This window comes from Lampris incognitus, chromosome 12 (assembly GCF_029633865.1).
Source record: "Lampris incognitus isolate fLamInc1 chromosome 12, fLamInc1.hap2, whole genome shotgun sequence".
Classification (NCBI taxonomy): Eukaryota; Metazoa; Chordata; class Actinopteri; order Lampriformes; family Lampridae; genus Lampris; species Lampris incognitus.
The window spans coordinates 36,092,417-36,114,980 of record NC_079222.1 but is presented as its reverse complement, the minus strand read 5'-3'; the positions used below and the strand labels follow the sequence as shown (position 1 = coordinate 36,114,980).

Below are 22,564 nucleotides of genomic sequence, written 5' to 3'. Positions count from 1 at the left end.
GAAATATAATTATGCTCCCAAATAAAATAATCAGCATTGAAGAGCGATTTCCTTAACGAGATGGAGCGGTTAGATGTCACGGAGTAGCAGCGGCTCATTAAGGGGGTAATGAGACTTCAGGGTGATCGCGATAATTATTGAAACCTGTAAAATAGGGATCAAGCCAAAATGTAACCCCCTAATTTGTCCGGCCAGCGAGTTTATTTAATATCACACTATTCATGAATGTGGCCCTCAGTTGGGCCCGCTTGATCGGGGCTTTTAAGTAACGGGGGACCCCAACGACAACAGTGTCAGGAACGGCCGCGAGAGACATCCATCATCCGGGTGACAAAACGGTGTCCCCGCCCCCCCCCCAAACGGCCCCGTGTCCGCCGCAGGCCTCAGGTAAAACAGGCCGAGGTGCCCTGAGCCCCGTGCCACCGCACGAGCAGGGCAGGTGAACACACACACACACACACACGTGCGTAGCCGGTGAGCAGGAACCTTCCAGAAGCACATGTGAAAACCAGATCCGCCAAAAAAAGACCCGAGAAGCACGGGAGGACTGGGACAACGTGCCTAACGCCGCGCAAAGACAACTGGCCTGCGCGCGGCGCACTCAGACGTCCGCGTGCGTGTTTTCATCAGCCAACGAGAAAGCTCGTCTTGGAAAAATGTGGTTTTCAGCAGTAAAATGGCTCCATTACTGTCAGAAATGTGAGAAATTGCTCCAAAACAATTAACATCCTATTACTGGTTATAAAGACGGATAACTACAGTCTTAAATACCTGGGGGGGAGGGGGGGTTAATACGGCGTTGCTGGTCATGTGACACGTGAACGGCGTGTGAACTTCCTGCAGAAAAACCCTCAGAGCCTGTAGGAAATAAAGACCGTGTTTATTTGGATGCTCGTGAGATTGTACACACACACGGGAGGAGGCATGTTAACATGGGAGTGGCACTTTTATCATTTGTGCAGCAACAATAACGACATCACGCAACAGGGTTCGAACGCCTGCGTTTGCTTCTGGGCTGCCGAACAGGGCGTGCGGAAAAGGAACGGACGTGTGAGCGGCGCCTCTCAGGGAGAACATCCCGCGTCAAGCTTCAGCGACTCCAATATGTGCCTGGCTTCTTTGTACTGCTCTGTCTCGGCCAAACTCTCGTACGACTCCTGAGGAGACAGACACACACACGAAGCACACACAACTTGAGTTTTCCTTCTCTTTAACGAGTCCTAACAACATGTGCACCCTGGCCGAGGAATTACCCACACCACTGTCCTTCACTTCGACGTCTGCTGTACGGATGCAGCTTTTTTTCTGGCAGCGTGCCGCGCTAATGAGCTACGATGCTAATGCAGATCACATGACCTTTAGATATAAATGGCAGCATTATTTTAGTGAAGACCCCAGTTGGACATTAAGGGTTCGGCGTGGCGGCGGACAGCCTCGCTAAGGCGACAGCGCGGGGGCCGTGTCCCTCGCTAATAAAGTGTGCCGGGGTCCCTGCGGCGGTGACAGCGCCGCTAATGAACTGTGATCAGCGTGGTGCACATCCGCTCAGGCCCACGTGCTCGTGTGAGTGCGTGAAGGAAGGAAGAAAGATGGACGCTCGGGCGGTTCAGGGCGGGCAAGTGGACGTGTGAGTAATTCCAGGCTAGCCTTATCAATCCCTGTCCAGCTCTCCTGTGAGGCACTGTTGCCCCGCATTAACGGAGGCGACCCTGAGACACGACAGTGTCACGTGCACTTTTTTACCCCCCCCCCACCCCCCCCCAACTCTTAAATCCGTTAGCACCTGCTGGGATTAGCACCAAGCACAGAAACACACGCTTCAAACCAAATAAATAAACTTTGTTGAGCGTGTCCTGTTACACTGTGCGTGGGCTCAAGAGTATGAATTACCAATTATCTGGATAATTTAAATACATTTGACTCGTTAATTGCTGACAAAGTTATGATGGTTATTTTCAACATGACCTGTGACCTGAGTCAGTTTAAAATCAGTCTCCATGTAGTTTAAGCAGTGTTATACCTCCAGCAGGAAGAACAGTAAAGTTAAGAAATGTTCATGAAATATATCATGAATCAACATCTATAGAACATATATTACTGCACTTGATTTGTAAGTGTCTATAAAATGATAAAAGAATCAGGCTAAACTCAAACACTGGACGTTGTGATGGATCTCAGGTTGTTACCGCCAGATCATTCAAGACAGTCCTACCAGAAATCAGATGGTTTGTGGCCAACAAATGACCATGATGAAGTGAGACGATTCTTAAAATCCCAACAGCGTCTCCAGCAGCATGTACAGTATCATGAGTTTAGAAACAACGCTGAGGTGTGTGCTGATCTTACCAGGGTCTGCTCCAGGTCCCCATGTGCCGTGGCCAAACGGCGGCGAGTGTCTGGGATCATCATTTTGGACTCCTGCAACACCTCAATCTGCAACAACACAAGGACCACATAAGTCCTAGAACCTTCACTACCAGTACTTCTACTGGCACCTTCCATCCATCCATTATCCAAACCACTTATCCTGCTCTCAGGGTCGCGGGGATGCTGGAGCCTATCCATGCAGTCATTGGATGGCAGGCGGGCAGACACCCTGGATAGGCCGTCAGACCATCACAGCTCCCCACCCCCACCCCCCCACACACATAGGGACAATTTAGTACGGCCGAGTCACCTGACCTACATGTGTTTGGACTGTGGGAGGAAACCGGAGCACCTGGAGGAAATCCACGCAGACATGGGGAGAACATGCAAACTCCCCACAGAGGACAACCCGGGACAACCCCCAAGGTTGGAGTACCCCGGGGCTCGAACCCAGGACCTTCTTGCTGTGAGGCGACTATACTAACCACTGCGCCACCGTGCCACTACTGGCCCCTACCCTCACAAAATCACCATTACTGACAAATGACAAGACACATGCATGTTTACGCCCAGGATGCTGGTGTGTCCTAGTCCCTGATATGTGCAGGACATCTCATGGGAGCTATACACTACGACTAACAACCTCTAAAAACGCTACAGTATGAAAAATGTTGCTGGGTTTTTCATCAACAGGAAGTCGGGGCGCAAGAGACAGCCATGTTTTAATTGCACCACTGGATGAACTGGAGACACCCTGAGCAGGAGGCACTGCGGTCAGGCGTTAAGAGGTATTACTACGCCTTCAGCGAAACAATGTTATAGCCTGGGTAACTTTCACAGCCACGGTTAATGTGGAATCCCCCCACCTGGCACCCTGAGGAGCGAAGAGGAGTCAGCTAACGCTGTCAGACACACTCAGTCATGACAGATGCTCCCTCACCCTGCTGTCAAGCCGGCAAGTCAAAACACGGACACAGCTGCACACATATGCATTTCACGGCCCTCCACACAAACCGGCAGGCCGGCCGGGAAGAAGCCGAGCGGAGACGCAGCCTGGCGGACCTATGGACGCGTGGACGGAAGACAGACAACGAGCAGACTTGGTTTTTATCCAGATGTGACAAGGTGAGCCGCGCTAAGCAAAGGAGCGCTGGAGGAGAGAGAAGTCACGGCGCCCTCCCGGTGCAGTGGAATGATCCCATCAGCGGCGGATAAAGATGACACTTACAGCGTATTGATTCCATTAAAACCAAAAACCTCTAATCCATCCTGCCTCAGACCTCTCATCTCCGACCATAATCCATCTGGCCTCCCGATCCCCCCCGTTTAACACCGGCCAAGCCCACCACTCAGACTGAGCCGCCGCTCTCCAAATGAACAAACAAAACAAAAGACGGTCGGAATTCTAACCACGTTCCATAAACGCCGTCAAACGAGGCCCGTTCTGCCATCTGCACCGGCACAACCCCCCGCTTATAAATGTAGAGGAGTAAAAACTAAGAAAGTGTAAAACTCTCACGAGCTACGTCCAGCTGATACCCATGTGGTGCTGGAAATGACACGGTCAGGGCAGAAGTCACCAAACGTCTTTCATACCGTGAAACTCTCTAAGACCTCATTCGCTCTGGTGTACGAGTAGGACAGTGAATCAAAGAGCAGGACCTGGACCAGTATCTGTGAGGGGCTTTCAAATGACCAGCGCGTATCAGTAATTACCAAATTCCACCAAAGTTACATGATATGATTACATATGCACCAAGCAAATTGCAAAATCACAAATGATTCTCCTCTCAGAAGCTTTATGCCATCGTGGACTGACCTTCGCCATCTGATGTGAACTTGGTAGCGTCCTCTTCAGACTGAGAGGACAGAGTCCTGTCGTTTATTCAGCCACCTGGAACAACTTACTGTCGTTTCTTTCATGTACTTGCGTACACAAAAGAGACAAAATTCCGTTTCCCCCCCAGCCCACAGCGGTGCGACACAAAAGACAAAAACACAACATCCCAAATTTCCCAAATACGACACCACTGAAAACATACAAAAACAGAGAACAAAGCAAAAAAAAATAAAATAAAATAAAATTGGGAACAAAATTTTGGAGATTAAAGGAAACGAACAAAAATAAAAATTGCATTTTTTTCCATGTTAGGTTAAAAAGAAAAGAAAAGAAGGCTCCTTATCATATTAGGCAAGAGTTCAACGTGTGCCTGAAAGAAAAAAAAATTCTAATTTTATTTTTATAACATTTTTCTTATTTAACATCAAAATTGGATCCCCTTAACTTCCTCTAAAATGGTCAGATTTTTGCGACTGTGTCACAAGGTCGGAGTGGGTGAGCAACATTCAACCAACAACATCAAACCCTGAAGGATGAACTCACACCCCGACCGTCTCTTTGTCCCGACCTAACTTCCTGTTTTACGTGGAAACAAGTCACGCTGCAGAAGCAAGACGCTCGCGGAAGCTGACGTAACACTGGTTTGCACGTGAATACCAAATATTTGGCCAATTTACCACCTGATCTTGACCATCCAGAAGCATGCTTATCAACCTACCTGCTTCTTGATAACATATACGTCTTCTGCCTGTGCTTTCAGCCGCTCAATCTTCTCCTCCTGCTCCTTCACCTCTGTTATGTACATGGCCTCTTCTTTCCTCAGCCTGCGGACGACAGCGTCAGAGAAAGAAGACAGTTCACAGTTCAAGTTAATGACATGGTATTTTTGTGTTACATAAGCACCGTAAATGCACATCCTGTCGGACACAACACTGACAGACCCTCGAAAAGGTGCCTGTAATGGTCACCTTTTACAGACTAGGCCATCCATCTTGATTCTCCTCAGCATTTCAGAGACTGAGGGGACAGAGTCAGCTCATCTCCCGCAGGAGGTCCAGACGCACATCTCAATTACAGCCTCCAAACACACCGGCCCTCCTCACTGATCTAGGGGTGCGCCGAGTGTTTGTGTTGGAAGTGGAAACCAAGCTCACGTCATGCTGAGGTGTGAATTTTGACAAGCCAACTATCATAACGTAATGCATATGAGCATGCACAACATTTCTAAAGAAATGATAGAAGCTGTTCTGCAGTTCCACCACGGCCAGTTTTAATGAAGGTTGATATATGTTACCAGCCAGTTTTCTGGTTCCTGCCCACCCCCTTTATCAAATCATGACTATGAGGTTTGTCCAATCAAAAGTCTTTAATATCGCTGATTAATTGGTATAAACAATCTACGATGCACATGACCTAAAACTAAAGGGTGCAACACGATGATTATTAAACACTCGGACTTCCCATCATGGGACTTCATAGGGTCAAACTAACAAGCAGACAACCACAGCGAGTCCGATTGTCGCTAGACACGCAAAAGAACTGCAGTGTGTTGTTGAGGTTTTATTTCACACCTGCATCGATTGTGTTTTTCTGACTGCATGCTGAAAAATGTGAAGGAACTGCAACAGCCGTACTCTGGACATGACGAAAAAGATCAGGTTTAGGTAAACACTGGATTTCAAGAGAAGTCCAGTGCTAGGAACACCCATTGAAGAATAGGGACTCCAGTTAACTGGATGGTGAGGCAACCTAAAGGAGAGAGATCATACAGACTATTGTCTTCTGAGAAAGGACTCCCGTCACCACTTCCTGGTGGAGTACGACTGATAAATAAACACACAGATTGTGTCTTTTGGATTTTTTTTTTTTGTGTGCACATTTTATTTATTGTTTTAGTCAATTTTTTGCATAGCATTTTGAACTATAGTTATGTGTTCAATACACGTTCACGGAAACTTATTGTTGTTGTGTCTCCTTATTGGTATTCAGACCTTGGGCTCAGGGCGTCCTAGTTTTCTGATACTGGTCCACAATTATTTCCTTCTACTGAAAATCCTCATTGATTGTTACTAAATATAATCAGGGTTACATAATTGGTGAGCCAGCCAGGAGTCCAAGGTGAACTGAGTATCAGTATTGAGAGATTGTATAAGATTGATTTCATACAGCAGTCTGGTGTTAAAATTCCCAGTGCGGGGATTGCGAGTAGGATAACCAAATCAGAGAACGATGAAGGGGTGCTTGACTTCTTGAAAAAGTATGGTGCTGTTCGAAACCTAGTACCAGTTAGTGGCGCCACCTTAAGAGTTTTACCAAAGCCTGATTGTTGAGTATTCAAGTGGCATAGCCTTAGAAACTTTCGAGCCTCTTTTGCCATACAAGTACACGGCAGAAGATGATCCAAGGGTTGTATACTGTGTTAGAACACTAGCCAGTATTTACACTGCTAAGGTTGAGGGGGGGTTTACCAGGTCATATCTATCTGAGTTAAAGGACCTAGCCAGCTTAGTGGTAAAGACTATGAAGAAGTACTGAAAGAAATGATGTCACAGATCAGTGAGGCCATTGAGAACATTGATCCTGTGTAGGGGAGACAATTTCTCCGTTACTTAATGACACGACTTACGGAATGCCACTGCCCCCAGTCACTCTCAGACCCCCCCCCCCAGACAAACAATTGCCTCTGAAGGGGGAGCATCACCCATCACAATCCCAATACATGCAAAATCTCAAGTCTCACCTGGAAGACAGCTACAAGATAGCCACTGTTAATGCTGCCAAGATAGCAGAAAAGAATAAAACCAGGTTTGACCGATGTGTTACTCCTTTGGATTTGCAAGCTGGTGACCCGAGTACTGGTCAGGAATGTTCGCATTCGAGGAAAACACAAGATTTTAGACAAGTGGGTTTCAATTGTCCATGTAGTGGTGAAAAGAGCCAGAATCCTCCCAGTTTATACAATCAAACCAGAAAAAAAGGACAGTCCACTCAGAACCCTATATAGGGACTGACTACTTCCTTGTGGTTACCCCTCTACAGAAAGAGTGATGAGCCTGTTCAGCAGACACAAAGATGCAGGTACAGATCAATTCTCAGAAGGGGAGGAGGATGAAATCATTTCAGCATACTGGTACAGTAAACCTCCCAATACTGAGATCTCCAGGTTTTCAACAGTCCATGGAATTCCAGTGCAGCCTGATTCAGCCATGCCTACTGTGAAAGATATACAGCGACCTCCAAGATCCTGTCTCCCTATTGAGATTTCTACAACTGTTCAAGATGATTCCATTCCAGAGGTTGACCAATCTAATGCCTTACATGGTGTTGATCCAGATCCATTGACTTTTACAATGTCTTGACAGCCATCACCATGACACTGAACACTTACCTTCTCACAGAACCCTACCAGCAGAATATCCGACTGAAAGAAATGTGTCTAGAAGCAACTGCCATGACTTAAATGCTGAGCAACCTTCTGTTACCCCAGACATGTCTGACAGTGTTGAAACTGACTTACCCATTGAGCCCCGCATAGATGAGCCACCTGATGAGGAATCAGCAGACCAGACCCAGACTAGTAGTCAAGAGCAGCCTAGTTCTGTCAGACGTTCAGTTAGGAGTAGACAACAGCCTAATCAGTTTCAGTATGTACAACTTGGGACCCCCACTGATGGCTGACATACAGTCTCTGTTTCAGGGGTTAACCACAGCTATTACTGATGCTTTAGTTGAGAAGGAGAGCTCTCTGTACCACCCTGTTCAGTTATGCCAGACAGTAACCACTCAACCACTACGATGCAATGGGACATGCATGGGTTAAGGGGGAGATGCTAGAAAATGCTAGAAAAAGCAATGCTATACCATGCTAGAAAGGCAATAAAAACAAACACTTGAAGCGGTAATATTTTACCAACATAGAAAGGGTTTAATACTGATTTTTATTTACTATTTCTGATTGACACTGGGATGAGCTAATTAGGTGACACGTAGTTGCGTAACTTAGACAATAGGTGTACACTCCCAGCATTCCCTGCTGGCTGAGCCAGGGTCTGTAACTGTAAGCTGTTGTCCCTTTTGTGCTCTCGCTTCGACGAAACCATCTGCTTTACCCAAGGCTGAAATCGTACACAACTGTTTAAAATTACCTTGCTGTCCTGATGGAGGGTGCAGATTCAAATTGTTCAGCGGCGAGTAAAGAAGAAACGCTTGCTGTTGATATAGGCATCATCCGTCAAAGAGAGAGGTGCAAAAAGTTCTCTAGCCGCTATGCTAACGTTTACAATGTAAAATGCCGTGGACTTTGCTTATGAGTTGGCACGTGGCCTGTACGGGAAAACGTCGTTAAGACAAACCTCAGTTTTCTTACATGGAGAATGTGTATGTTAGTTTGACTGGGTCAAATGTTGCCACAAGCCTAGGATAAAGTAAAGGCAGTTTACACTGCATGTTTATTTTTTATAAATGTCACCCTCTTGCTGTGGAGTTTTCTTTGTTCTCTCTCTCACAGTTTCGGCGGCTCACAGTACAGTCATTACAGCAGGAATTTATTTTTTTGGTTTATGTAAACAAAGAAAAAGGATTTACATTAGTTCTTCATTTTAACCATCGTTTGATAAATATTATCTTAAACCAAGGTATAGTTTGGTTGTGAATGCTTTTGCCTTTGAAAGTTAAGAGAATTTAGATTAATTTGACATGGGAATTGAGATTCAGAAATTATAATTTTGGATCTTGAGAGATCATACAAACTTATCTTCTGAGAAAGGACTCCCTTCACCATCTCCTGGTGCTGTAGGACTGACAAATACCCATACGGATTGGGCCTCAATGATCAATCCACCGACTTCACACATAATTAACAATAATCCTCTAAATCAAACAAGCATAATGGTGTGTTACCTAAAATTCTAAATTTTCATTCAACGATTTCTCATTAGCATTAATACAACTGTAAATGTGATTGTTATTTTTAATCGACCAGTATGATTTTAAATACCTTAACTCAATTATTGCTTCATTCTCACATTAATTGCTGTCATACAAAATTGACATGTGATCACATACCCTAGGACGGTTCCTTAAAATCCATTAAGTGTATCTGGAGAAGTGACAAGGATTTATGAAATGTTCTGGTCAGCTTGTTAACTATAACATGCTTCCAGTTTCTGTCAGATAACAGCGCTTATCTAACCTCATCTCCATTCATCCCTCTCCCCAACACACGCACTTCTTAGAGATTAATTGATCATCAATTTAGTACCTAATTTGGACCAAGTCAGGTGGTAAATGGGCCACTTTTCCTTTATTGTTAGTGAAAATAGGCTTGAGTGTATTGATAAATTTTGATTATTTACCAATTATGGGCCAAATGGAACTAAATCTTTTAAATAGATTTCAAACTAGATTGGCATAATGGAGTTTGAAAATATCGCCACTGATAATAATTCCGGACTAATAGTTTTTTTCCGGCTGAGGTTTCTTGTTGGAATGACGATGCAAAATTCATTTTTCATAAAATCAGCAGCACGTACGTGAGCGAGTGATCCTTCATTAATCAGTCACATTACTGGAGACCCTTCCCTCTGAGCTGCACGGCTCCTCGCTTAGCCGAGGAAGCCAATGCCACTCTGTCATATTTTACATCAATTACCGCTCATTTTAATAGATTTCCATCAAGGCGCTTTTAAATTGGCACCATATGCAATAGCAGCTCCCGCCTTCCTCTGTCATGCTTGATACCAGATGAGTGATGTCACTTGTTTAGAGTCAAAGACAAGCGGCAAAAGTAAAAAGACACGGAGGAACGAAGATTGGAATAATTTGAATAAAACTGAAGGACAGTCTAATACCAAAATGTCCATTCCTCCCCATCCAGCCCTGATGTTAATTTCTTATTTCTCTCAGACTGGTAGTGCTGTGTGAATAAGGGGTGGGGCCGCGGCTGGTTTTAAATAGACCTGCCACCTCAAGCTTAATGGAAAAGGCAGCTCTCTGGAAAATAGAAAAAAGGGAATTAGAGCCAGCCGACACACACGTTCGCCGGCCGCCTTCTCTACCACTGTATTTTTGAGCCATGATGTAGCCCGTGCCAGGACCGGAATGACAAAGGCAAATTACTGTTGTCATTTTATTAAGGGCATCCGCCTCGCTAGGCCAGAAAGGCACTGACTGGAATGTGCAAAGCCACTGGAAAGAGGCTCGGCTAAGAGGACGGGCAGGTTTCCTCTTAAACCCCCTATATAAAAGCAAGGAGGGGGGTGAGTAGGATGCACAAAGAGAGACAGATAGAGGGAGACGCAGGAGGAGAGAAAGAATGGGAGGGACATAAGATCATGATGAGACAGTCTATACATAGGGATAAACTGTTGACCATGTGGGCCACGGTACAGACCCTCTTAACCTGAAACGTCAGGCCAGATACAAAGCAGCATGAAGACTATAAAGGATAAAAAGGAAGGCCACCTCGGTTTAAACGGGTTTGTACTAATTTGTGAACTACTGTCACCTGATGCAATGCTCGGGCCTGTTTTCCCAACACTGGATGCTTTTATCCGCGATACATTTCTGCAGGACGTCCAGCCTCCATCATTACCTCCTCTCATGAGGGAGCCCTGTTAGTAATCTGACCTTAATCAAAACACAATCGATAGCACATTACACAAAGGCCATCGATGGTGGGGCTGTAGGGGCCTGCTTTATAGAGGACAGAGATATATTTAGACCATCACAAGATGCTCTATTAAGTTCATTATCTCACCACATTTCTTCATACATCCCATATTTTCTATTACACAGCGATGACTTCGGCAGCTGCACACATTTCTTGAAATGGTTGGCAACCTTACTAATAGGCTTATCTGTTTGATCAATGAACTTAAAAAGGGCTCGAACAAAGAAGATTTGTTTTTTAAGCTTAAGTCACTTCACACTCGCCTTGGAAATGCAATGCACAAATGTTGCACTGCTCATCATGGTCTGGCAAGGCCTAATAGGCATTTGCTTATGTTAGGGGCATCATCAATAGGCATAGACCAAAATCACTTTATAGGGGGCGTCCTGGTAGCTTGACATCTAGCCCATTGTCTACCAACACGGGGATCACCTGTTCGAATCCTCGCGTTGCCTCCGGCTTGGTTAGCGTCCCTACAGACACAATTGGCCATGTCTGTGGGTGGGAAGTCAGATGTGGGTATGGGTCCTGGTCACTGCACTAGCGCCACCTCTAGTCGCTCAGAGCATCTGTTCGGGGGGGGGGAGGGAACTGGGGGGGGGGGGGGTACCGTGATCTTCCCACGCGCTACATCCCCCTGGTGAAACTCCTCACTGTCAGGTGAAAAGAAGCGGCTGGCGACTCCACATGTATCGGAGGAGGCATGTGGTAGTCTGCAGCCCTCCCCGGATCGGCAAAGGGGGTGGAGCAGCGACCGGGACGGCTTGGAGGAGTGGGGTAATTGGCCAAGTACAATTGGGGAGAAAAAGGGGACCCCCCCCCAAAAAAATAAAACCAGCGTTTAATCAGTCAGTCGCAAACCCTGTGTTGTAGAACCAGAGTGCCACATTTCCACATGCAATGCTCTGCTAGTGAGCAGTAAAACACCACAACTGTGAGCAGACCCGTGTCTGTAGCTTGTGACTACATCCGAGAAAGACATTAAACGTGTTACTTTGGTTATCCTTCAAGGACATAAACTCCAGTTTTTATACAACTACTTCCATGGCAGCATCGACGGACCTCTCTTGACCCAATCACTGTCGCCGTTTTCAAAATATGGCACTGCTCGGGGTCACCATCATCGTCTGAAGCACTCTGCAGAGCTCAACAACTGATCTGGCTTCCAGCTACCGGGTTCAATAAATCCTCAGTGGACGCCACCAAGACTACATCTCATACAGCTAAAAGTAAGCCTGCAAGATTTTAGCAGACTTTGTGAGACTAATTTTGCACCACGACTGAAAGTCCACTAGGACTGATACTGGGTAATGTGTAAACCAATAGCTCAAATAAATAGACAGACAATATTAAAAAATATATATATATATCGGTGTGAAAAGGCTGAAAGCACTGATATTGTTTTACCAAAGGGAGAGTTTAAAAACTTTTCTTCCCCAAACTCTTCAAGAACATAAATTAAAAGCTGCTTTAGGCGCATAGACTCAATAAATTAAAAGTTGGTTGACTATTGAGCAGTCATTCCCACAAATTTAACAAAACAAATTAGTATGGTAAATTAGACAGTAAATGCTTTACTATCACGTACGATCAGTTGAATCAGTGGTAGTAAAACTTCAGCTCCTACTTCACACTAACATGTAGAACAACATGGCCTCCGTGACGGTACCGCCGTGAACCACATGCAGGTTTACATGCAAGACTAAACCCTTAAACTGATTGCTCACATACCAGTACCATGAGGTAAAGTCACCTACATGGGTCAAATAATGTTCTGGGTGTTTGTTGTTGTTTTTTTTTTTAATTTCCCCATTTTTCTCCCCAGCCACTTCTTTTCACCTGACAGTGAGGAGTTTCACCAGGGGGACGCAGCCCGTGGGAGGATCATGCTATTCCTCCCAGTTCCCCCTTTGCCCTGAACAGGCGCCCAGAGGAGGCGCTAGTGCAGCGACCAGGACACATACCCACATCCGGCTTCCCACCCGCAGACACGGCCAATTGTGTCTGTAGGGACGCCCCACCAAGCCAGAGGTAACACGGAGATTCGAACCAGCGATCCCTGTGTTAGTAGGCAACGGAATAGACCACCACGCCCCCTGGACACCCATGATATTTATCTCATATCTGGGTACGCATGGACTCTTTTTTAAAATCAATCTTAAGCCTGTGAAACTAGGGCGTCCGGGTGGCGTGGAGGTCTATTCCATTGCCTACCAACACGGGGCTCACCGGTTTGAATCCCCCTGTTACCTCCGGCTTGGTCGGGCATCCCTACAGGCACGATTGGCCGTGTCTGCGGGGGGGGAAGCCGGATGTGGGTATGTGTCCTGGTTGCTGCACTAACGCCTCCTCTGGTCGGTTGGTGCACCTGTTCGGGGGGGAGGGGGAACTGGGGGGAATAGCGTGATCCTCCCACGCGCTACGTCCCCCTGGTGAAACTCCTCACTGTCAGGTGAAAAGAAGCAGCTGGCGACTCCACATGTATGGGAGGAGACATGTGGTAGTCTGCAGCCCTCCCCGGATTGGCGGGGGGGGGGGGGGGCAGCGACCGGGACGGCTCGGAAGAGTGGGGTAATTGGCCAAGTACAATTGGTGAGGAAAAAAAGGGGGAGAGGGGCTGTGAAACAGCTGAAATAACACTCTTCCAATACTTCCCATCTGTTCCTGTAATGTCACTTCCTACTAGCACGCCAGATCATTTCCTCTGCCTGTCCTTGTGTTTTTTCCATATTTGTGTTATTGTAAACACCATAACAGGAGCTCCCGATTTAGCTGTCAGCCATTTCTGCGTTTGTTGTACAAGAGTACCTCGCTGCATCTGCTGACCTTAAATGTGCAATTTTATAAAAAGGCAAAATGAAATCCAAATTGAAAAAAAAAAAGCCTGCTCCACTTAATTAAATAACAGCAAAATTGGAGTTCCTTAATTGTCAACTCATCAACGTGTCAAGTTAATTTTGGTAAAGAAACTACAACCGAGAGCCGAGGCGGATCTGAAGCATGGCATTCAGTACATGATGCACTGCAGTACCGCAGCGTGATTCAGCCCTACTGATACTGCAGCAGTACTAATACCTGAAAAACGTTTGTGGAAGTAAAGTAGGACATGCCGTTACCATGCTAACAGTATTTCCTCTGCTTGTTCATCACTGTAGTAGTTCGGCCTGACGGTATGACTTTACGGTAACTTACTTGGAAGATGGCTTCATGACGTACTCAAACGTGGAATAGTGGCCGGTAGGTCTGATTATTAACGTAGCACTACATCGTGACTTTTAGCACATTCTTCAAAAAGCCACGTCCACCATCTGCTCATTAATTCATCTGTGAACTGAGAACAAGACTTTGGTTTACACTTAAGGTCAAAAAGCAGATCATCCCCCCCCCCTTCCCTTTTTCTCCCCAATTGTATCCGACCAATTACCCCACTCTTCTGAGCCGTCCCGGTCGCTGCTCCACCCCCCTCTGCTGATCCGGGGAGGGCTGCAGACTACCGCATGCCTCCTCCCACACATGTGGAGTCGCCAGGCTGCTTCTTTTCACCTGACAGTGAGGAGTTTCACCAGGGGGACGTAGTGTGTGGGAGGATCACGCTATTCCCCCCCCCCCCCAGCTCCCCCTCTCTCCCCCGAACAGCTGCCCCGACCAACCAGAGGGGGCGCTAGTGCAGTGACCAGGACACATACCCAAACCCGGCTTCCCACCCGCACACGGCCAACTGTGTCTGTAGGGGCGCCTGACCAAGCCGGAGGTAACACGGGGTTTCAAACCGGTGATCCCCATGTTGGTAGGCAACGGAATAGACGACTATGCTACCCAGACGCCCAATTGTATTTTATTCTATTGAAGACAGTATTTTTTTTTTTTGCACTCGCAACTGTACCAACAACGCCAAGCCAAACTCCCAGCGCATGTAACGCAACAAAAGAATGTGACTCTGACGTCTGATACCCGTCCATTAGATTCCTGATGAAATGAAACCACAAACCACTCAAATCCACAGGAGCCACACACAGATCTGCGGCTCTTCAGCCAGTTAGTCTGTGGCATTGCGCTCTACGGTGGGCAGTACACTCGAAACTATTGAAAGAGCGTTAAGCAGAAGAAACACTGGCGCTCACGTCCCTGCACACTGCTGTCAGGGTGCTCAACATGGACTTGGTTCTTTGTTGTGCCACCCCACGCTGCTGGAGGGTGCAGACCACTACCGGGCACCTCTGTGCTGCCCGCGTCAGTCCACCACGACACGAACAACCAACCGTGTGATATTTGGACCAGTTGCAGAGAGAGGGAGGTCTACGAACTGCTCGTGAACCGGAGGACTGTTCGCGCCGACGTTTGCCATATCGCGCTGTGTCAACACAACATACTGTGTCTTTTTGTTCGTTTCCTGCTCATAACATCTGTTTGAAAAGTGACCATTTGTGGGCGGCACAGTGGCGCAGTGGTTAGCGCGGTCGCCTCACCGCAAGAAGGTCCTGGGTTTGAACCCCGGGGTTGTCCAACCTTGGGGGTCGTCCCGGGTCGTCCTCTGTGTGGAGTTTGCGTGTTCTGCCCGTGTCTGCGTGGGCTTCCTCCGGATCCAGGTCAGGTGAATCAGCCGTACTAAATGGGCCCTAGGTGTTAATGTGTGGGTGTGTATGTTGGCCCTGTCCAGGGTGTCTCCCCGCCTGCCGTCCAATGACTGCTGGGATAGGCTCCAGCGTCCCCGCCACCCTGAGAGCAGCATAAGCGGTTCAGATAAAGGGTGGATGGATGGAAGTTCTGATTTTATTTTGAGTACACTGCCACCATAGATGCAGGTAGGCCGAGCTTTCAGTCACCTTTTCCTCTAGTCAGTACATATACTTCCTGTGACAGCTACTTCCTGTGACAGCCAAAGAAACTGATACTCCAATGACACACAACAATCACTCAGTGCAGCCTCACATAATTGTCTTATTTGGGGCAGCAACCTTGTGCAACTACTAGAGATTACAATGAAGAAGAGAGGATCATCAGGAGCTCTACGACTGCTGGTTGAAGAAGCGTGCAGGCAAGATCATCACCAACCTGTCATTTCCCGGAAACCCCATTTTCCAAACCCTGCTCTGGAAAGCAATTCCTGACTACAAGGACCAAAACCATTTGGAAAAAGCTATTATTCCTGAAAAGACAACGCTCCTTCTCTTCCTCTGAAACACATCCACACATAAACCCACAAAATGAACATTACCACACTCTTGTATCCAACACTAGGCCTGCTAAGCTGCTCCTCCACTCCCTGGATACCCATGACGCGTGGCCACACATAGCTCCAACTTGGTGATAAAGTTCGCTGATGACGCGACGGTGCTGGGCCTGATCACCGATGGTGACAAGACGGCGCACAGGAGAGAGGTCAACAATCTAACAAAGTGGTGCCAGGAGAATACCCTGTCTCTCAATGTCGACAAAACCAAGGAGCTGATCGTGGACTACAGGAAGAGGGGGGGGGGGGCTGGACCTCATCACCATCAAGAGAGGGTCAAGAGCTTCAAGTTCCTCGGTGTCCACATGAGGCTGGACCCCATCACCACCAACGGGACTGCTGTACAGACTGAAGGAGTTCGGCCTGGGGCCCGGGATTCTACAGGCCTTCTAGAGGCCCAACCGAGAGCATCCTGACTGGATGCACCACCGCCTGGCATGGGAACTGTACTGCCCACAACCACAAAGCACTGCAGAGGGTTGTGTGGACGGCCCGGGACACCAGTAGATGTGAGGTTCCCTCCATCCAGGACATATACAATGGACGTCGTGTCAGCAAAGCCCGTGGGATTATCAAAGACCCCAGCCCCCCCAACCACAGACTGTTCCAGCTGCTACCGTCAGGCAAGCGGTACCGCAGCCTCAAAGCCCGGACCAGTAGGCTCCGGAACAGCTTTTCCCACCAACCAACCAGGCTTTTGAACAAAGAACATTAAAGACACTAAGCCTGGTGCTGGACTGACTGGTGCTGACCTGTGGTCTTCAGCGGATCATCAGTTTACACACACACACACAAACACACAGCTTGGCATACAAAAAAACACACAAATATGCAAACAACTACACACATATGAACATTTATTAAGGCTGGGCCTACACACACACACACACACCCTACATACATCACACACTATCTATTATTATTACTGCTTATTTGTTCTGTTTTGTTGTTATTTTATTGCTATTGTTGCTGCAGTGTTGAGGAGCCGAAACACAAGAAGTTTACTCTCTTGTACTTTTATAATGAGACGTAACAAATAAAGAATCTCGAACGGGACCTTAAGAAAATTTCATATCACGGTTATAGCGACCAAAATGATCATGGTTCATGGTATTACCGGGATATTGTTTACACATGCTAAGTTGCTTACAAAGGAGTACTAATATTGAAACGCCACGTTTTGCATAGAACATGTACATGAAGACAGAGGAGTCTGGAGAAGACAGTGACATCAACACTGGTCCTCCAGCTGCAACACTTTTCGAGGGATTTGTCAGAATGCAAACACACAATACAGCAAGACAACAACGCTTGTCGAGTTGGTGGTTTGTTTTTTTTGGGGGGGGGGTTCCCCCCCTTTTTTCCCCCAGTTGCACCCAGCCAATTACCCCACTCTTCCGAGCCGTCCCGGTTGCTGCTCCACCCCCTCTGCCGAGCCGGGGAGGGCTGCAGACTACCACATGCCTCCTCCCATACATGTGGAGTCGCCAGCCGCTTCTTTTCACCTGACTGAGGAGTCTCACCAGGGGGACGTAGCACGTGGGAGGATCACGCTATTCCCCACCCAGTTCCCCCTACCCCCCCGAACAGGCGCCCCGACCGACCAGAGACACATACTCACATCTGGCGTCCCACCCACAAACACAGCCAGTTGTCTCTGCAGGGACACCCGACCAAGCCGGAGGTAACACGGAGATTCGAACCGGCGATCCCCATGTTGGTAGGCAATGGAATAGACCGCTATGCTGCCCTTGCTATTGCTATGAAGCAGCAGGGGGTGGTTAAATTGGCTTAAATTTGACATGTTGCCTGTTATATCAAAATCTGCAACTCATTAGATTAAGTGACCTTGACTTTATTACGTGTCATTTCATCTGCCCCCCAGATCCTAAACCTAATCCCAACCACACCAAACCCACATCTAACATTAACCATTTCCAACCTCACACCTAAACTTGACCATTTCTGTCTTTATGCCTACATTCAATCGCTCTAACTGCTGTATCCTTGCTGCAGTAGCATGTTTTAAGAGTAGGGTCATAGATTTTGGTGTAACCCCCGCCACCCCCTTTGCTGCAGCCCTCTTTCTGCATGTTTTACACAAAGGGTCCATCCATCCATTATCCAAACCGTTTATCCTGCTCTCAGGATCGCGGTGATGCTGGAGCCTATCCCAGCAGTCACTGGGCGGCAGGTGGGGAGACACCCTGGAGCCACTTCAGCCACACTGCATGTACTTTGTAGGGAGAGTTGTGGCTGACTTTGGTTGATATTTGGAGGTGGGCAGTCACCTTCTCACTATAAAAAACATAACTTTTAAAAACAGTTTATTAAATACGGTCATTATAATAATAAACATTTGAAAGTTTACGCACCGTCACATATTTTAACCATGGTATACGTATGGTAAACTCGCAACCATCCCATCCCTATCCAACAATTACACCACCATTCATATAGCCAGTTCTAGTTTACTGGGCTTTGCACCTGCTATGCAGTTATCTTCTACAAACCCCAATTCCAATGAAGCTGGGACGTTGTGTAAAACGTGAATAAAAACAGAATACAATGATTTGCAAATCCTTCTCGACCTATATTCAATTGAATACACTACAAAGACAAGATATTTAATGTTCAAACTGATAAACTTTATTGTTTTTTGCAAATATTCACTCATTTTGAATTTGATGCCTGCAGCACGTTCCGAAGAAGCTGGGACAGGGGCAACAAAAGACTGGGAAAGTTGAGGAATGCTCAAAAAACACCTGTTTGGAACATTCCACAGGTGAACAGGTTAACTGGGAACAGGTGAGTGTCCTGATTGGGTATAAAAGGAGCATCCCCGAAAGGCTCAGTCGTTCACAGGCAAGGATGGGGCGAGGTTCACCACTTTGTGAACAACTGCGTGAGCAAATAGTCCAACAGTTTAAGAACAACGTTTCTCAACGTACAATTGCAAGGAATTCAGGGATTTCATCATCTCCGGTCCATAATATCATCAAAAGGTTCAGAGAATCCGGAGAAATCTCTGCACGTAAGCGGCAAGGCCAAAAACCAACATTGAATGCCCGTGACCTTCGACCCCTCAGGCGGCACTGCATTAAAAACCGACATCATTCTGTAAAGGATATTACCACGTGGGCTCAGGAGGACTTGGGAAAACCATCGTCAGTTAACACAGTTGGTCGCTACATCTACAAGTGCAAGTTAAAACTCTCCCATGCGAAGCCAAAGCCATATATCAACACCACCCAGAAACGCCGCCGGCTTCTCTGGGCACAAGCTCATCTGAGATGGACTGATGCAAAGTGGAAAATTGTGCTGCGGTCTGACGAGTCCACATTTCACATTGTTTTTGCAAATCATGGACGTCGTGTCCTCTGGGCTAAAGAGGAAAAGGACCATCCAGATTGTTATCAGCACAAAGTCCAAAAGCCAGCATCTGTGATGGTATGGGGGTTTGTTAGTGCCCATGGCATCATGGGTAACTTGGACATCTGTGAAGGCACCATTCATGCTGAAAGGTACATACAGGTTTTGGAGCAACATATGCTGCCATCCAAGCGACGTCTTTTTCAGGGACGTCCCTGCTTATTTCAGCAAGACGATGCCAAGCCACATTCTGCACGTGTTCCAACAGCGGGGCTTCATAGTAAAAGAGTGCAGGTACTGGACGGGCCTGCCTGCAGTCCAGACCTGTCTCCCATTGAACATGTGTGGCGCATTATGAATCGCAAAATACGACAACGGAGACCCCAGACTGCTGAGCAACTGAAGTCGTACATCAAGCAAGAAGGGGAAAGAAGTCCACCTACAAAGCTTCAACAAGTAGTGTCCTCAGTTCCCAAATGCTTATTGAGTGTTGTTAAAAGGAAAGGTGATGTAACACAGTGGTGAACATGCCCCTGTCCCAGCTTCTTTGGAACGTCTTGCAGGCGTCAAATTCAAAATAAGTGAATATTTGCAAAAAAAACAATAAAGTTTATCAGTTTGAACATTAAATATCTTGTCTTTGTAGTGTATTCAATTGAATATAGGTCGAAAAGGATTTGCAAATCATTGTGTTCTGTTTTTATTTACGTTTTACACAATGTCCCAACTTCACTGGAATTGGGGTTTGTAATTAGAACAAGAATCTAATCTGCAGAGGGTTTTCCCATACAAAGAATCAATACTTAATTTGGATTTTGGGATTAATTCACACCATTTACCTCCTACACGTCAAGCTTAATTTCCTTATGATGTTCAAAAATACTTAGAACCTACCACAATATTCCATAGATATTTATGTATTCGTGTTTCTGTATCTCATCCAATACTTCCTACCAGTGCAATCATTCAGATTCTAGCAGTAATAGTCTGCTTAATGTATAGTCGACCTAGTATTTCATATTTTTTACACGCTACTTTCACCATTGTTATTTTGTGTCATTTATCCTGTGTGTAAACCACCCAGTGAAATCCTTGTAATGCTTTGCTTATATATCGAATACCCAGGATGTGTACTGCTACACAGTACACAAGGCCATTGTAACTCTAGCTAATGGTCATGGCAATTTGAATATGAAACCAAACGTTGTTTTCGGTCATTATGCCACTATGTTGTTTATAAAGGTGGGGGTTACCTGCAGTCAGCTGAGACTGAAGAAGTCGCTTAGATTAACGGTGACACGTTTGTCTCAGTAGACGTTGTGTCCAGGTGAATTGATTAACCCTCCTGAGACGAAGCCATGTGCCTTCCCGAGACAACGCAGGGCGGTGTTGATGGTCGGCAACAAAATGTCATCTTCTCAACAGTTACTTGAGACACATTTAGTTAACAATTGGTAGTAAGGACACATTTAATGTACAGTAACCGTGTAACACAACACCCCAATCACACAACGTGCAACTGCTGTCTGTTGGTAATGACAGGCAGAGCAAGGCTTTAGGTCAGCGTTTCCCAACCCAGTCCTCAAGGAACCCCTATCCTGCAGATGTTCATTGTAACCCTGCATAGGCAGCCCTGCTTGTAGTTATTCAACCAGTCTGCAATGAATTTTGTCAGACGTTGCACACCTTGCATAATTAAGTGCTGCGAGATGATTGGTCGAGTAAGTGCAAGCAGGGCTACCTATGCAGGGTTACAATGAACATCTGCAGGATAGGGGGTCCTTGAGGACTGGGTTGGGAACCACTGCTTTAGGTGTTGTTTTGGCTAACAACGGGGCTGCTGACATGTAGCACGCAACAGACGGGTACAGCCACCACCCGTCGGTGATAAACATGGTGTCAGCAAGTCAGCACGAGCCAACACACGCACCAGCAGACGCATCGCTTCTTGTTGCTAGGCAAATACCATCATTAACCTCCATCTGAACACGACTCTTTCACCAGTGGTGAAATAATCTATCACTATTGCACAACGAGCCACCGTTATGGTGACAACAGATGGATGGCGAATAAAGCTTCCGGTGCGGGTGGGACGGGTCGACTCGTTAGCCGGCCTGTCTGTCAGCGCGGCTAAGCTAGCGCGTTACCGTCAGCTTCGTGTAGTAGCCGACTATTAAGCGGCTTGAAAGGTTTCGCTCACGTTTTAAAATGAACACATATTTACCGTTTCACGATGCCGGTCTTAATCGTGATCTGTCGTATTCCCGGATCAGTCATTTTATCTTTCAGAAAAAACCACAAAAACAAAACGAGAGCGTTTGCCAGTGACGGAGCGCTAAAGGCTTACAAACTCCGACGGTACTATGGCAGCGGCGTCGCTCTCCTGACTCGCTTCCCTCACGACGCCGCAACGCGAGACGTCACGTGATTTCAACGGCGGACCCCGGACGAACCGCTCCTTTTGAACGGCAAGCCGGATCGCTTTTGAATTTACCGACAGGCGGCGGGCCGGAGGCTGCTGTCGGCCTTACTTTGGGAAATGATCGATCCTCAGCCATACAGTAGCCTTTTCTTTTCTTCTCCTGAACACGTTTCAGTTTTTTTGGCAGCCTCGAGTCGATCATATTTTTATGGAAATTAAATTTACGACTCGTCAATTGATTAGGCAAACTTTAGGGCGTACTATACCGCGATGACGCTGATGGTGATGCTGATGATTTATTTCGAACATGTAAATAATCAGGATATAACATGAACCCTTGCCAGATCCACACCTCAAACGCAGCGAACAAATCTCCGCACGCGTCAGATTATTTCTTCCATCTTGGAAAAGGAGTAGGAGGAAGTGTGCACTTGTTTTTCCCGCCCCTTCTCACTCTTCAGTTAATGCAGCTACTACACGTGTCAAACTCAAGTCCCACATTCAATGCACGTTGTGCTGCACAATACAAACTCACCTACTGTGAGTAAGAGAAAAAACACATTAAAAACACATTAAAACACAGGAGAGAAAGAGGAAAAAATCCCATACTTAGGTCATGTGCCAAGAAGAACAGACGCCAGTGCTGCATACAACCCAAATATC

The 22,564-nt window shown here is 46.7% G+C and overlaps 1 protein-coding gene across 1 annotated transcript; it reads right to left on the bottom strand.

Moving 5' to 3' along the window:
• Nucleotides 1–861: 861 nt before the first annotated feature.
• On the bottom strand, nt 862–21,870 carry tbca (tubulin cofactor a). Its single transcript, XM_056291017.1, has 4 exons — nt 21,704–21,870; nt 4,926–5,031; nt 2,347–2,433; nt 862–1,157 (listed from the first exon to the last, which is right to left on the bottom strand). Exons 1-4 carry the CDS (start codon nt 21,754–21,756, stop codon nt 1,065–1,067), a joined length of 339 nt encoding a protein of 112 aa, XP_056146992.1. The 5' UTR covers nt 21,757–21,870; the 3' UTR covers nt 862–1,064.
• Nucleotides 21,871–22,564: the final 694 nt, after the last annotated feature.

Excerpts from the sequence above, each read along its gene's own strand:
- tbca (XM_056291017.1), bottom strand. The coding sequence starts at position 21,756 with ATGACTGATCCGGGAATACGACAGATCACGATTAAGACCGGCATCGTG. Across the intron at positions 2,434-4,925 it reads TATATGTTATCAAGAAGCAG|ATTGAGGTGTTGCAGGAGTC; the intron begins GTAGGTTGATAA and ends GTGTTGTTGCAG. Across the intron at positions 1,158-2,346 it reads GGGACCTGGAGCAGACCCTG|GAGTCGTACGAGAGTTTGGC; the intron begins GTAAGATCAGCA and ends CTGTCTCCTCAG.